This window comes from Triturus cristatus, chromosome 8 (genome assembly GCF_964204655.1).
Source record: "Triturus cristatus chromosome 8, aTriCri1.1, whole genome shotgun sequence".
Taxonomy (NCBI): Eukaryota; Metazoa; Chordata; class Amphibia; order Caudata; family Salamandridae; genus Triturus; species Triturus cristatus.
The window spans coordinates 1,181,341,544-1,181,356,152 of NC_140591.1; the positions used below are offsets into that span (position 1 = coordinate 1,181,341,544).

At 49.4% G+C, this 14,609-nt stretch overlaps 1 protein-coding gene across 2 annotated transcripts in view; it reads left to right on the plus strand.

Annotated features, from left to right (window-relative positions):
- SLC9A7 (solute carrier family 9 member A7) overlaps positions 1-14,609 on the plus strand; it is a 424,975-nt gene that overhangs the window by 226,209 nt on the left and 184,157 nt on the right. For both annotated transcript variants that reach the window (XM_085622857.1, XM_085622858.1), the window contains exons 7-8: positions 3,033-3,174; positions 6,758-6,863. In XM_085622857.1, the coding sequence (XP_085478983.1) occupies positions 3,033-3,174; positions 6,758-6,863 (248 nt within the window). The remainder of the gene's footprint in view (positions 1-3,032; positions 3,175-6,757; positions 6,864-14,609) is intronic.

The window sequence follows — 14,609 nt, forward strand, 5'->3', positions numbered from 1 at the left end:
TTGGACAGTTGGTGCACGAGGACCAATGGGGATTCATATGGGGCCCAGCACTGCTGTGGAGACTCGCACATGTCCTGCATACCGTTGTAGACTGTGATATGGAGCTATCCTTGTTTACAATTGATTCACAGAAGGCATTTAATACTCTGAGTTGGTCTTACCTGTTAGAAGTACTCCCGCAGATGGGGTTTGGGCCTACCTTTTGTGGCTGAGTCCGATTAGTGTACACGAGCCCTACGGTGTGGGTCCTATTGGGTAGGATGGTGTCTGGAAAGGGCATGCTACAGGGCTGCCCACTCTCCCTGCTCCTGTTCACCCCGGCACTGTAGCTTTTGTCGCTCCGGATCAGGAAAGCCTTACATGATTGGGGGATCAGGATTGGGGACTCTACTCATGTTGTGTCCATGTATGCCGACAACGCTTTTTTGTTTCTCAGGGACCCTTGGACTTCATTGCCTCACCTGCTGCACCTACTGTGGGTGTCCGGCAAGATTTCTAATCTTTGAGTTTACTGGTGGAAAATATTATTTTCCCTCTGGCTGGCCTGGAGGAGCTAGATGGGAAGTGGACACATTCAGATACCTGGGAATTTAGGTGAAGGCAACGTCAGACGGGCATTATGCATACAACATGGAGAGGGTGATAGAAGGACTGAGTTTGTCGATGTGCTTCTGGTGCACACTCCCACTCTCTATTATGGGATAGGTGACCGTGGCTAAAATGGCGCTGCTGCGATCACCTACAAAACACACTTTGTCCTCAGACCTGAAGTGTTCAGGCTATTAACAGTATCCTAGTATCACTGGTGTAAGCTGGCCATCGCTGCAGGGTGGCGCTGGACGTTCTGTACATGGATCAAGAAGAACTAGGGGGCCTAGGGTTACCGAATCTCGAATTATTTTAGCAAGCAGCACACAAACCGCATCCAGTGGAGGGAGAAAACTGGGAGGAATGATTGCTGAGGGGCATGTGCTGTTGGGAACCAATCCCTGTTCTGCTAATAAGAGGGGCGAGCTGGGTCCTGCCATACCATGTGTTGTGCTCCAGAAAGCCCAGGTATGGGAGCGGATTGTCAGGAGAATCGTCAGGCGCCTGGCCTTTGCCTGAGACGTGAACATTTCGGATTTGCAACCTTATTGAAGCATTAGGGGCAGCATGACGATTACTTGATGGAGAGAGGGAGGGTGCCAAGTACTTGGTGACTTATATCCTGGGGATACGTTTATTGCCTTTCGGGAGACACAAGACTCTTTTGGGGTTGGGCCTAGGCAATTCCTATAATATGCTTAACTTGCTGGAATGCCTAGGGAACTGTGGATGGACTTCACCAACAATGTCAAGACTAACAACGTCGGACCCTTGGTTCTGCACCTCACACTAGTTCCAATATGTAATGTTCCTGCGCAATCACATATGGAGTGACGACCGGACGTACATTTGTTACGGTCTTCTCATGCAGGATTTATCACACCTGCAAGCACTCCGGATTGTTCCAGAAAAATACACTGGACTAGAATACTCGTATTGACCGCATGAATTTGTGCTCTCGGTCACTGTTGACATTACAGCCCTGATGAAGTTCCCCGTGAGGGAATGAAACGCGTTGGCTGAGCTTTTCGTATTCCTGATGCAATTTGTGAATTTGAAATAAAGAACTTTATTGACATTACTAACTGATTACTGGACTTCAATACCTGGCGCACCCCCATCTCGTTGAAAAGGACTTTGCTAACAACCTTCCCTCGACACACACTCTTCAGCTTGGTACGGTGCGCGATTCGATCACATTGATGTACAGAGCTCTGAAGTCTGACAATCCCAAACCTCTGTATAGGACTAGGCGTGTCAAGGTGGCGGATTTAGGGTTTCTGCTGCCTGACAGAGACTGGGCAGCGACATGTGAGCTGGTTCGGAAGGTATCGGGAACGCACGATTCAAGTTAATACATTTTATTACCTTCATCTTACATACCTGACTCCAAGCACCCTGGGAAAGATATAACTGACTAGGTCACAGGACTGCCCACAATGCAGGGCAGAGGGGGTGGACCTTTCTGCATGTGACCTGGTCCCGCCCAAGTGTGCTGGATTATGGGCGTGAAGTCGGAGTAAGGATACAGGGAGCAACTGGGATTCCGCTGCCACTCCATCCTCAGCACTTCCTGTTGGGTCTTGTTGCACGACTAAAGGGGAAACAAATGCACTGTAAGTTTCTACAGCTGGCCTTGCTGCTAACAAAAAGGCAAATTGCCATTGGCTGGTTGGGTTCACAACACCCAAGTGCAGCACTATGAGTGCGCGCACAGGATGGAATGGTCACTACAGGAAGAAATGCACATTATAATGGAGAAACAAGAAGGTGCAGGATGACCTGACGACTTGGGGGGGGGGGGGTAAATCACAGAGTGCTTTGCTTAAGGGATGAACAGAGGCGTAAAGAGGGGAACTCAAGAGCTCACTCAAAACTAAACAGGGCCTTTATCAGAAACCAGTAAATGTGCAAGAAACATGTGGACCTCTTGGCTGATGGGTGTACACCTCTTACAGACAATTACCAATATACAGCGATGACCATGATCTGTGTTGGGTTGATGGGGTGGTTGAAGGGGGAGGGAGCTACAGATCTTTGCAATTTGTTTACTTGTAATTGGAAAACATATCCCATGGGTTTGTTACTTGTTGTCTTAACATCTGCATAAATAAAGAAGTTGCTACCATTATCTTGATCATATGGCAATTTGGTTTGTGCTTCATAATATATTTGTGGCGATTGGTTTTCATTCTCAAACCTTTTATTGATGTTACCCCATTTTACTTTAGTAATCTCAGGTCAGCAGCGATGTGACAGAGCTGCCTTTTTTTGTTACGAAGTTGATTATGACTCATAATTGATTAACCTGTCCTCCATTCATGTATTAATATTGTGGCTGCCTCCTGTCAACCCCACTAGTGATCCAAGTCAGTTTTTTTTTTTACATATATCTGTTATATTGGATTATTGGGTTAAATATCTCACAAAGTTCTTGTTTTCAGGTCGATCGTTGCCTATCAGCCCACGGGTGGTAACAGCCATACATTCGATGCCGCTGCCTTCTTCAAGTCTGTTGGAGTGTTCCTTGGGATATTCAGTGGATCCTTTGCGATGGGCCTAGCTACAGGAGTTGTGACTGCTCTTATATCCTTTTAACCGTGTTTTTGTGCAAGCTTGAAAGTTGACGACGTACATGTATTGTTTTGCCTCTCATGGTGCTGATTGGATCACTAGTGATTCCCCCGCATGAATTCCTGTTTATTCTCTATTTTGTCTTGACAGGAATTTTGTTTTCTCTTTTTATCTTGTTGTTTCAATTGCTTTCATGCTGTGTTATATGTTCACTTTGTATATATTGCCTAACATTGATACTGCTCTGGGAACCAGAATGACTATGATCGATAAGTGGCATGAGGGGTTATAAATCACCAAAATAGATATGGGTACATACACACACAACCTGTAAAGGCAACAGGTCAGGCACATTTTCTCTTATTGCCATCTTCAATTTGATTAATACTTTTTATGTAATTTTGCTTGAGTAATTTTTCTCTTAGCTATATATAGATAGATCTAGATATATAAATGCTCCCTAACTAGTCACTGAATTTGTATTTAATCTGGATCTAAATTTCTAAGATTCTCTCAAATTTCTAGAGTCTATGTTGTGTTGATTATCTTATGCAGAAAGATCTAATGTTTAAGGGTGTTATTGCTATATGTTATTTAAATTGGATACTCTTTCAAATGTGTTGTTAGTCTGCTTCATCTTTTTGGTCCATAACAGCTCTATTTTTTTCCTTTTCCTTACTATGTTGTTGAACTGCCGACTTCTCTTATTTTGTTGTTTAAAATGGCACTTCACCATTTCCTTTGTTTCTCTGTCTTTAATAATAATGTGCTCTATGTGGTGCTCTCAGTGTCCACTGTGCTTGCCCACTTTTCAATCACTTCCATCTTACAATGATGGCTGAATCTGCTAAATTTAATTGATTTGTAGTAACCTTACGCTGTCCGTGGGCTGTCCCCTTTTCTTTCCCTGTTCATCACTTCTCCTGTACTAGAAACATACTTGCTCATGTACCAAAATCTGTGTTAGTCTCTTTAGCAGAAAATGTAATCATTAGTTTTGCAGTCACTGTTTCTTTATCTTACATATAGTACATGGCCAGTACTAGAACTTTAAAATTGCCTTTGCCAAATGCAATATTAGAATGTATTAGGAGCATAATAATGTTTTCTTGCAGAGTATACTCGGTTTTTCTTTGCGTTACTGCTCTCTAAAAACTATTTAAATAAATAGAAATTCAGCTTGTGACAGACACACCCACACGCACCCTCCCCTCCTTCCCGGTAATGCTATACATGCATGTGCCAAATCCAAAATCCAAATCAAGTATTTGTAAAGCTCCAACAATTACCCGAAGGCGTCAAGGCGCTGGGGGCCGTCGGGAAGATTAAGCAAGCTATTGCCCTGAGTCACGTGGTGCTGGGCTGACCTGCCGCCGGCACCAGGAATTGAACCATGAGCCCCTGTGTTCTGGAGTCTGCCGCCCTGGCCGCTGCGCCACACCTCTTCAACCTCTGCCCTTTGTTATCCAAAAGATTCTTGTAACTTCCCGGTGCTTACTAGCGCCCTTTTATTTGTATGACTATGAAACGTTTTTAGGCCCAAGTGACGGCTATATTGAACATAGGGTTTTGTAACCAAAGGGGGGGGACTGAGAGCTGGGTTATGAGGTCCTGCACACGGGCTCCCAAATGAGACTAGTGTTTAATGAGGGTATGCAGTTCCTATGTGACAAAGGGGGGGTTGGGAGAAGAATGGGATGAAGGGGAAAGACAGGTCTTTCTTTGTGCTGCCCTCACACACCCTGAGAGGTGTCATGCTTCATCATAGGGCGGGTGCCCCTCGTCAGGCCGGCGCTGCAATGCCTGACGGGCTCCTGAAACCGGGGCTCTTTGTCGGGGATCTTTTGAAGATGAAGCCGTTAGGTGCATGCAGGTGTGGGGGGCTGGGTAGTGCACAGTGATATAAGATAAAATTAGGTATAGGGCAGTCCTCTACAGTTAATTTTAATGAAAAAGCTACCTCTAGCCTAGGTAAAAACAAAAGTGGGCCCCTGTGGGGATTATAATGTTCCTAAGGGGCAGTCTTAAGTGTATAAGGTCGACGTGTTTCGTGCCTATGCTTGCCCCTAGCGGGTCAGTTGCCACTTCTTCAGGACCGTGGTTAAGTGAAATCAATGGGTGCACTACCGCCTGGTATTCAATAAATAGATGTGAATTACCAGTGGCGGTTGAAACCCTAGTTGACGTTAACTGGGGAATAGGTGGACCCCTCGTAAAAACGTCAAGGGCCGACGGGGGTGGCCGAAGCACAACGTTATTCCAGATGTAGGTTCTGCTCAGCAACTTGCCATCATCCTACAAGTGCTCTTCAGTACTGTGGTGGCTTTTCATTGTATATGTTTGGAGACTCATGGCACAAAGGGTATATCCTGTCAGAGGGGCCAACCCTAACAAATGAGGCACACAGCGAGGCTCACTGGGAAACCTTAGTCCCATGTGTGCTGAGGTTTTTTGATGGTTCTCCAAGCGTGGATTTAAATGCTTTGAGGTCTACACAAGCCACAATCATCCAGGGATCTCCCACCGTCCTGAGTTGCAGATATCTAGTACCTCAGCAGCAGTTCCCACTGCGTCGTCCCACTGCTCACGGAGCAGTTCAAAAAGGAAAAATAAAATGATAATGCAATGTTATTATCATTTTATTTTTCCGTGGCTCAGCTGGTTAGGGGCGGGGCGGGGCGGGGCTGGGCTGTTACAGAGGAACAGCGAGAGGAGTGGTGAGCACTCTCTTAAATGCGCATGATGGTTTGGCCGAATGTCTTGGGTTGGCCAAACTGTCATACACACTTAGCATGTTCTAGTGGAGAACATGCACAGCTTCCCAGACCCTGTCTGAGCGCTGAACCACGGCGCTCAGACCAATCACAACGCTTCTGTAAAGCAGCGTTGTGATTGGCTAGGGGATTCTGGGAGGCTGTATGCTTCCTGCTGCCAGGGAAGAGAACAGAGGAGAGGCCACGGCCTGCTGTATCCAGGTAAGTGCTTTTCTTTTTTTTTTATTCCCCCCCTCTCGTCCCCCACCCTGCACTCCTGTTTGGTAGCAGCCGCTACTGTTAAACCCTGGCTTACGGCTGGCTTTACAATAGATCAGAATACTAGCAGGTTCCCTAAACCCAGAATGTGTACTTCCCCTTAGAATGTACCGTTTGCCAAAATTAGCAGTTTTCGCCAGACTATTTCACAACATGGTAAAAAAGCAGTTTTTCAAAGGGTCTCTGCAGTCTGTCAGGGTAACAAAAATATTTATATTCTGTAGTGTGTAATGTACGTTCCCACGCTCTCGTGCAGCTTGCTGGATACCACTTGATTTGCAATAGGCCTCTGGAGGAATAGTGCTTTCTGTACTAGACATACTTCCCCATTAACATGAACATCTGGAAAGTGCCGGAAAAGTTTCAGTACAAATGCAGTTGTGTTTTTTTGTTTGTATTTTCATTTGCTTGTTTCATTTGCTGATAAGTAATAATAGTTTGGTTTTTATTGTAGCTCTATTAACTTTCTAGAGGTGTCAGCATAAAAGTGTCTGATGGGTATATGTTTTTATATGCCCCACCTCCAAATACTTATAAACATATTCCTTAACGCGTTGATCAACGTGACCAAATTTACAAAGCTCCACTGTTTCCCACTGCTGGAGACCGCTCTCTTCTTCCTTATGTCTTGGAGCACGTTCCTCCTAGCTGAAGCTTGCGGATTCACAGGTGAGTCAATATGAATTCATGGAAATATAAGCTTGCGGCAGCGTAGCGGCACGCAACAAACAGCTGCGTGTCTCATTCAGATGTGCTCCGCACAGGATGGACTGTACCAAGACTTGTTTTCAGGTGTCTACTACTGGTAGACGGGTATTAAAATGTGAGGCCATCCGATCTAAGCCAATGTGAATCTAGTCAGAGGTGGTGGCTTCCAAGCTTTTTCTGTGAATCTCAGTCTCTCTTGGTTGGACATGGTTTTCCTTGAGCCCAGATACAACTGTGCAAGGGGCTGCCAACACACTTCTGAAGTAGTAATACTGATCCCTGACTTAATTTGGAATACTTGTTTACAAGTATTGTTAATCGACCCACCATTAGCATCTACGTACAGTACCACAACCAAAATGGAGGAGGTGCCCTCGATTCATAGATGGGTCTTCATGGTCGGACTAGTGTTGTGTTAACACTTAGATGAAAAAAATATATAATTTATTTTTTATTCGATTTCTTTAATTGTTTTTTAGATGGACTAGTATTTTGGTGCCCGCTCAATTTGTGTGTATGATTTTCCTTTGTACTCCTCCTTTTTTCGGAAGTCTTCTTGTCCTATAATGCACTTGACAGCCTTACCCAGCAGGCTCTCTGTCCTTTGTGTTATTTTGTGTGTTTCTTCATCACCCCACCCCTTTTAGCATTTCTCGCTGTGTTTTATGAGCTGAAAAGATTGAGCTTCTGAAGTGAATGTCGATGTTTTGCATCAGTTTTTATAATAGTTGATATTTGCCGCTCTGTATTTTGCCAATTACCATCCAGACCATCTAGGCCATGTGACTGTAGAGAAGGAATCAATTGGCCATGTTGGATATGTTTGTCAGTCTTTAGCTGCTGTCAAATGAAATTCTCTGTTTCTAGCTCATGTGAGAAATGACCAACCAACCACAGTAATGCCTACTGTGTCGCATCCCTGCCTTCTTCAGGAGTAGCGGCAGCTACTGACAGTTTGTATGCAGAAACTTTAACTAAGCTTACTAAAACATAACTCTCCAAGTTGTTCAAAAGTAGTCAGCCGGGGGGAGGAGCCTAGCGCTTGACCGAGATGGCCGCGTGAGCTTAGAGCTCCCGAGACCCTCGCGCCCTCCGTCGACTATCCTGTCTCTAATCCTGATGGTATGCATGGCACCGTGTTGCTGAGTTGTCAGGGAGGCGATTGATGCTACCCACGGTCGGATCGCCCATCGGGAACCGGACTTACGACTGGCGGAAGATTGCGGCCTAACTCCCGGGGATGCCAGGGGCTAGAGTTGGCAGGATGCCCGACTCCTAGTTGATCAACAACGGCCTGGCGAGGTGTGAACTGTCGGACGGAGGTCCTCGCTCTTTCACTTTCGGTTTCGTTCCCTTTGTCTGCCCGGACACTGTAGAGCTCTGGGTGGCTTTATTACCCCAAGGACGCTCGGCGGGCTACTCTGGCAGCACAAGGCAGACCTGCTCACTCCTTATTCCTCTCTCTGAGAGGGAACAGTCTTAACTGCATTGGACTGCCTGGAGTCCATTATGTCGGGCAAAGCAGAAGGGGATCGGCTGAAGACTAAGTCCACCAGGCGGGGAACGTATTCCCAAGTCAACAGTATGGACCGCTACGCCCTCCTGAAAGCATCGCCGAGTGGATCGAGCCAGGCGCCGGATGCCCAGAAGGAGGACTCGCCTGGGACACCGGAGCTCTCCCTACAGGATGTCATGGGCGCGCTCGACGGGATGCAGTCCTCGATGGGGAGACAGTTCGAGGCCCTGGCGCATAAGGTGGATGCCATCCTGGTAGATGTCAATCTGATCCGCTCGGACCTGGGCAAGACGAACGAACGCGTTAAGAACCTGGACCACAAGACCACGGGCCTCACTGATGATGTAGCGGATCTGCAGACCGAGGTTCGGAAGTTGAGGGCCGAGAGTGACCTCGCCGCCCGCCGGCTGGAGGACTTCGAGAGCCGGGCCAGGCGCAACAATGTGCGCGTCATCGGGGTCCTGGAGTCCTCGGATGAGGCTTCGGCGGACCTGCTGGTGGAGGATTTGGTCCTCAATCATCTGAAGCCTAAGGGCCTTGGAAAGTTTTTTGCGGTGGAAAGGGCCCATAGGGTGCCGGGCGGGCGGCCCAAGGCGGGTGCCCCGCCGCGGCCGATTGTCGCCCGGCTCTTTCATTTTCGAGATCGGGACGCTATCCTGCAAGCTTCGAGGGTGACGGGCCCAGTCCCCTTCCAGAATGCGTCGGTGAATTTTTATCCGGATTTCACCCAGCAGGTGCAGAGACAGAGACAGAGCTTCCTGGGGGTGAAGCGGAGACTTCGGGAACTGGATCTGAAGTATGCCATGCTTTTCCCTGCCAGACTACGGGTGGTGCATGAAGATCGGACATTCTTTTTTGACTCTCCTGTTATGGCCGACGAATGGCTGGACGCTTTGCCCCGGCGACGGACGGGGGACGACACAGCCGAGCATGGAGACAGTGGCCGGGATGGACAGGGCTGATATCCCAGAGCCGGCCTGACTTGATTTGACCATCCTTGAAGATTTGAACAGAGTGCAGTAACTGTGGAGGGTTGCGGGAGGGCGAGGGGTGCTCTTTTCCTCCCTTAGGGTACTTTTTGTAGATTTTTTGTTTTTGTAGGGCGACAGGCACACTGCAAGTTGGGGGGGCTTTGTAAGCTGCAGCAGGGGTGCAGGGTGGGGGGAGTTTTGGGGATTTTGAGTTTGTTGTTGGGGGGTTTATTTCTGCAAGGCATGATGATTATCCTCAGGGCTGTTCCATGGTGGCTCCTCGGGTGTGGGGTGGGCCTCTTTCCGTTTGAGGATGGGGGGTAGAGGCTTAAGTGTTATAAGCTGGAATGTTAATGGTTTGGGGGATCGCATCAAGAGGGGGATTGTTTTGCAATTTTTGAAACGCTCAATGCCAGATGTTGTCCTGCTGCAGGAAACGCATCTCATAGGTAATACGTGCTATGCCCTGAATAGGAAGGGGTATAAATTCATTGCACACTCGGGATTCTCTTCTGGGTCCAGGGGTGTGGGCATCCTCGTTAGAGCATCGTTGCCTTTTGAGGTGGACTCCACCATTGTTGACGATAGGGGGAGGTTTGTGGCGGTGGCGGGGCGGTGGGAAGGAAGGACTTTGGTTTTGGTTTCGGTTTATGTCCCGCCGGCCCTGCAGGCCTCCACATTTGCTGAACTGGGCAGGGCTTTGCTGACTCTCCCGGGGGGAATGCTGGTAGTGGGAGGGGATTTCAACGCTGTGGGCTCCGGACTGTTGGATAGATACCCGCCCAGGGACACAGGGGGGGCTCAGAAATGGCTTCCAGACTTCCTGGATACGTTTGGTCTGATAGACTGCTGGAGGCTCCGGCACCCCACACAGAGTCAATACACGTTTCATTCCGGGGCGCATGGTAGCCTCTCCAGGATTGATTACCTGCTCACTCTGGCCGCACATGCCTCGTTGATATCCGAGGCGAGGCACATGGCACGCGGTATCTCTGACCATTCGCCAGTGTGGATCCGGCTGGATCTAGGTCGGGAGGGAGGAGGGAGGGTGGCCCCCATCAACCCATGGTATTTCCGAGACCCCAAGATGCGCAGCGCTCTGGTAAAGAAGGTAGATAACTACTTTAAGGACAATCTGGGAACCGTGGACTCGGCGGTGTCGCTGTGGGAAGCTTTTAAGACCGTCCTTCGGGGGGAAGCCCTCTCCCTGGTGGTGGCTGCCAAGAATCGGAGGGATGGCGAGGTGCGGCAAGTGGAGGAGGAGATCGCGGCCCTTGAGGGGGCTATGGAGGAGGAGGTTACAGAGTCCTCACTGCATGAGCTTTGCTTGAAGCAGGCGGAGTATAGGGACCTGGTGACGAACGCCGCTAAGACCCTCAGTAGGGAACAACAGGGCCGCCTGTATGACGTTGGTAATAAGGCAGGGAAACTCCTGGCGTGGTTGGACAGGAAAGAACGGGTCAATAGAGTGGTGCCAGAGTTGACGGGAGAGTGGGGAGAGGCGATTGTGGAACCTGAGGGGATTGTGAAGTGTTTTGCGGAGTATTTTCGTAGGGTTTATTCCTCGGTGTCGGACAGGCCGCCCGAGGACTCGTCTGATCTCCTCCGTGATATCGAGTTGCCCTGCCTCTCTGACATAGATAGGGACGATTTGGATGGTGACATAACGGTTGACGAGGTGGCGGGGGCGATTCGCGCTTTAAATTCGGGTAAGGCCCCTGGACCGAATGGACTGCCGATCGACCTGTACAAACTGTTCCCGGATAGGGTCGCCCCTCACCTGCGCGCCATGTTTTTGGAGGCGCGGGGGGATGGGATCCTTCCGTTGGATCAGCGGCTGGCGTCGATCGTGGTCATACATAAAGAGGGTAAACCCCGAGATAGGTGCGCCTCCTATCGGCCCATTTCACTCCTCAACGCTGAGCCGAAAATTCTGGCCAAACTCCTGGCTACCCGTTTGTTTAGGGTACTTGGCGATTTGGTCCACCCGGATCAATCTGGCTTCATCCCGCACCGAAACACAGCATTAAACCTTAGGCGTCTTCATGGCGTCATCGCCAGGGCGGGCACGCTGCGTGAACCGGCTATTGTGGCATCTCTTGATGCCACGATGGCCTTTGACACGGTGGAGTGGGCATACTTATGGGCCGTTCTGGCCAAGTTTGGTTTCGGTCGCGGTTTTGTGAGTTGGGTTCGGTTGCTGTACGAGGGGCCACTAGCGAATGTTGTGGTGAATGGTCGGGCATCTACTCCGTTTCAGCTTGGTAGGGGTACTCTGCAGGGTTGCCCCCTGTCGCCTCTGTTGTTCGCCCTCGCCCTTGAACCGTTGGCTGCGTGGATACGTTGGCACCCGGATATACGGGGCCTTCGGTGGTCGCCTGATCACGAGGACCGTATTTCGCTTTATGCCGATGATATCCTGCTGTATCTTGCCTCACCTAAGAAGTCACTTATAGTGGTCTGTGACGTACTCGCATCGTTCGGTAGGAACTCGGGGCTTGTGATTAATTGGGGCAAATCGTACTTGTACGTTCTTAGTGGCGAGGTCCCACCGATCCCTAGAACATGTTCGATACAGGTTGCCCAGCAGGGCTTCGTGTATTTGGGGATTTTTATATCCATGGATCCTGCTGTGCGCTATGAGAGGAATCTGCTCCCCCCCTTGGCACGCTTGAGGCGAGATGTTGAAGGTTGGCGGAGGCTGCCGCTCTCCCTTGTTGGGCGTGCGGCCCTGTTCAAAATGATGTCTCTTCCCCGCTTCCTCTACGCCCTCCAGAACACCTTGGACTGGGTACCGGCCAAATACTTTCGGGAGGTCGAAGGCCTCCAACGGACGTTGCTGTGGGATGGGCGGCCGCGAATAGCTATTTCAAAGTTGACGCTCCCATGGTACGATGGGGGCATTGCGCTCCCAGACATCCGACGGTACTATTGGGCCACGCAGCTGAGCGCGATCAACCATGGGTTTTATGGCCCTGCCCTCAGCCCTGGGTATGCCATGGATAGGTGGCTGCTGCGTGGCGGCAACTACTACAGGGCGTTGTATTCGCGGTCCTTAGACTCGTCCCTCACGGGGCCCACAGGTGTGGCGGTGCGTGTATGGAAGATGGCGACTGACTCGTTGGGCTGGAAGGATAGGCTCACCCTCGCTACCCCATTGTTTGAATCGGAAAGATTGGGAAGACTCTGGCATACGAAGGGCTTTGATAAGTGGGACCTGATAGGTATATCCAAGGTGGGAGATGTGCTGCATAAGGGGAGGGTGAAGTCCTTCGAGGAGTTGCAGACTGAGTATGAGCTAGGGCCCTCAGAGTACTTCAGGTATATCCAGCTGCGTCACGCCCTCCGATCAGTCCTCGTGGAGGGTGAGAAGGTGCCGGAGTCCTCTCCCCTTGAGGACCGAGTCCTTGATGGTCATATGCCCGAGAGCACGATCTCGCTCATATATAAGAAGTTGATTAATGTCCGGGCAGACATGCTTTTGGGGCTGAAAGAACAGTGGACTAGGGATGGCCTTGAGTTGGATAATGAGGACTGGCAGTCAGCGGTTTCTTCTCCTAAGGAGGTTGCGATCCCGTCGCGTCTGAGGCTGGTGCAGCTTAAAATACTGCACCGGGTGTATGTGACGGGGCCACGGCTGGTCCACATGGGATTCTCGGAGGACGGCCTGTGCAGAAGGGGATGTGGTATGGTGGGTACTTTCCTGCACATCATTTGGGAATGTTGTGTCATTGTGGAGTTCTGGAGGAGAGTCCATGCAGTTATGGGGGAGGTGACGGGCACTACGGTACAGCCGGAGGCGCGGTGTTGCCTCCTGAACGTCTGGGGGCCCACTGACCTCGATGAGGCGCAGACCCAATGGGTGACTCTGGGTAACATGGTTGCTAAAAGGGACATCGCGCGATTGTGGGGCTCCTCGGGACCCCCTACACTGACCGCGTGGAAGGAGAACATGGACTGGAGCATGTTTAGGGAGAAGACGGTCTACTGCTCTAGAGGTCGCCCCCGGAAGTGGCATGCCATCTGGGGGCGGTGGAACCAATACAGGGGGGGAATATGTCTTGCCCCGGATCTGGAACCTCCCGAGGAACAGCTTTCCCCCTGACCTACTTTCCAGCACAGTTGGGTTCTAGGAACCGTTTTGGGCCTCTGCTGTCCCCCTTCTTCCTCCGTACACAGTCTTGTAACTAGTAGATGAGTGGGGTCCGGCCTCCCCTGGGGGCTTTCGCCATGGGCTTTCAATGTCCTTGCCTTGCTGGGGTTTGTTGTGAGTTTTTTCTGTATTTACTTAAAATTGGACCTTTGCATTACTCTTTGAACTGTATTGGGGACACATCACTGTATCCAACTCTCAATGCTGCCGAACCTCCGGGCTGTCGGCTGAATAGCTGTGTCCTGAATTTGAAATAAAGGTTTTCAAAAAAAGAAAAAAGTAGTCAGCCGGTCACTCATCAGGAAATAAAGCAAATGAAACTGTCTCCGCCACCCTCTTGGCAGACCGTCAAAGCTGCTTCCTCACTCACAAATACATCAGTGAAAACAAACAGTCATTGGTCAAGAAAACATAGCACTATACACCCTGAACCTCCCTCTGTTCAGCCAATCAAAACCTCTTATGCATCCCAAGAACACACCGCCTTGTGGAAAGATGCAGATACTCTTGAATGTATGAACCCCATTACTGAGCATGCTACATGGGGGCAAATGCCTCTCTCTCAAACCCACCTTTTCTGAAAACCCCGTACAAACCCTCCTCTTCAGTCTAGAAGCATCTTCAAGAGATTCACAGAGCTGGCTATCCATGTATCTGTTGATGTGCTTGTTTGCTGATAGTCACCAGATTGCTAAAATAAAACAACAGGATCACTTTCTTTGAAATGTGTCAAGATAAGTAGCAGTGATCAGAATGCCATTAGCAGTTTTTGAAAATTATTATCTCTTGTTTTGTAGAGCAGATTTTCTTGCGAAGGTAGTTAATATAGCGCGTGGAATGCGCCTGTCCCGACAATTTAGATATACTCCAACAATTTTCAAAAATGTTTTTTTCAATCATCCTATCCCCAGTAAAAATCTGTTCCAGAAACAATGAGGTAAAGAGTTTTGTCCGCAGCCTGATTTCAAAAACACTTACAATAGTTACAGAAGCAGAAATGGCCTGCAAATGTAGCAATCCAACTTGATACGTGTAATATCTGTATAGGGAGAGGGGCCGGTAAGGCA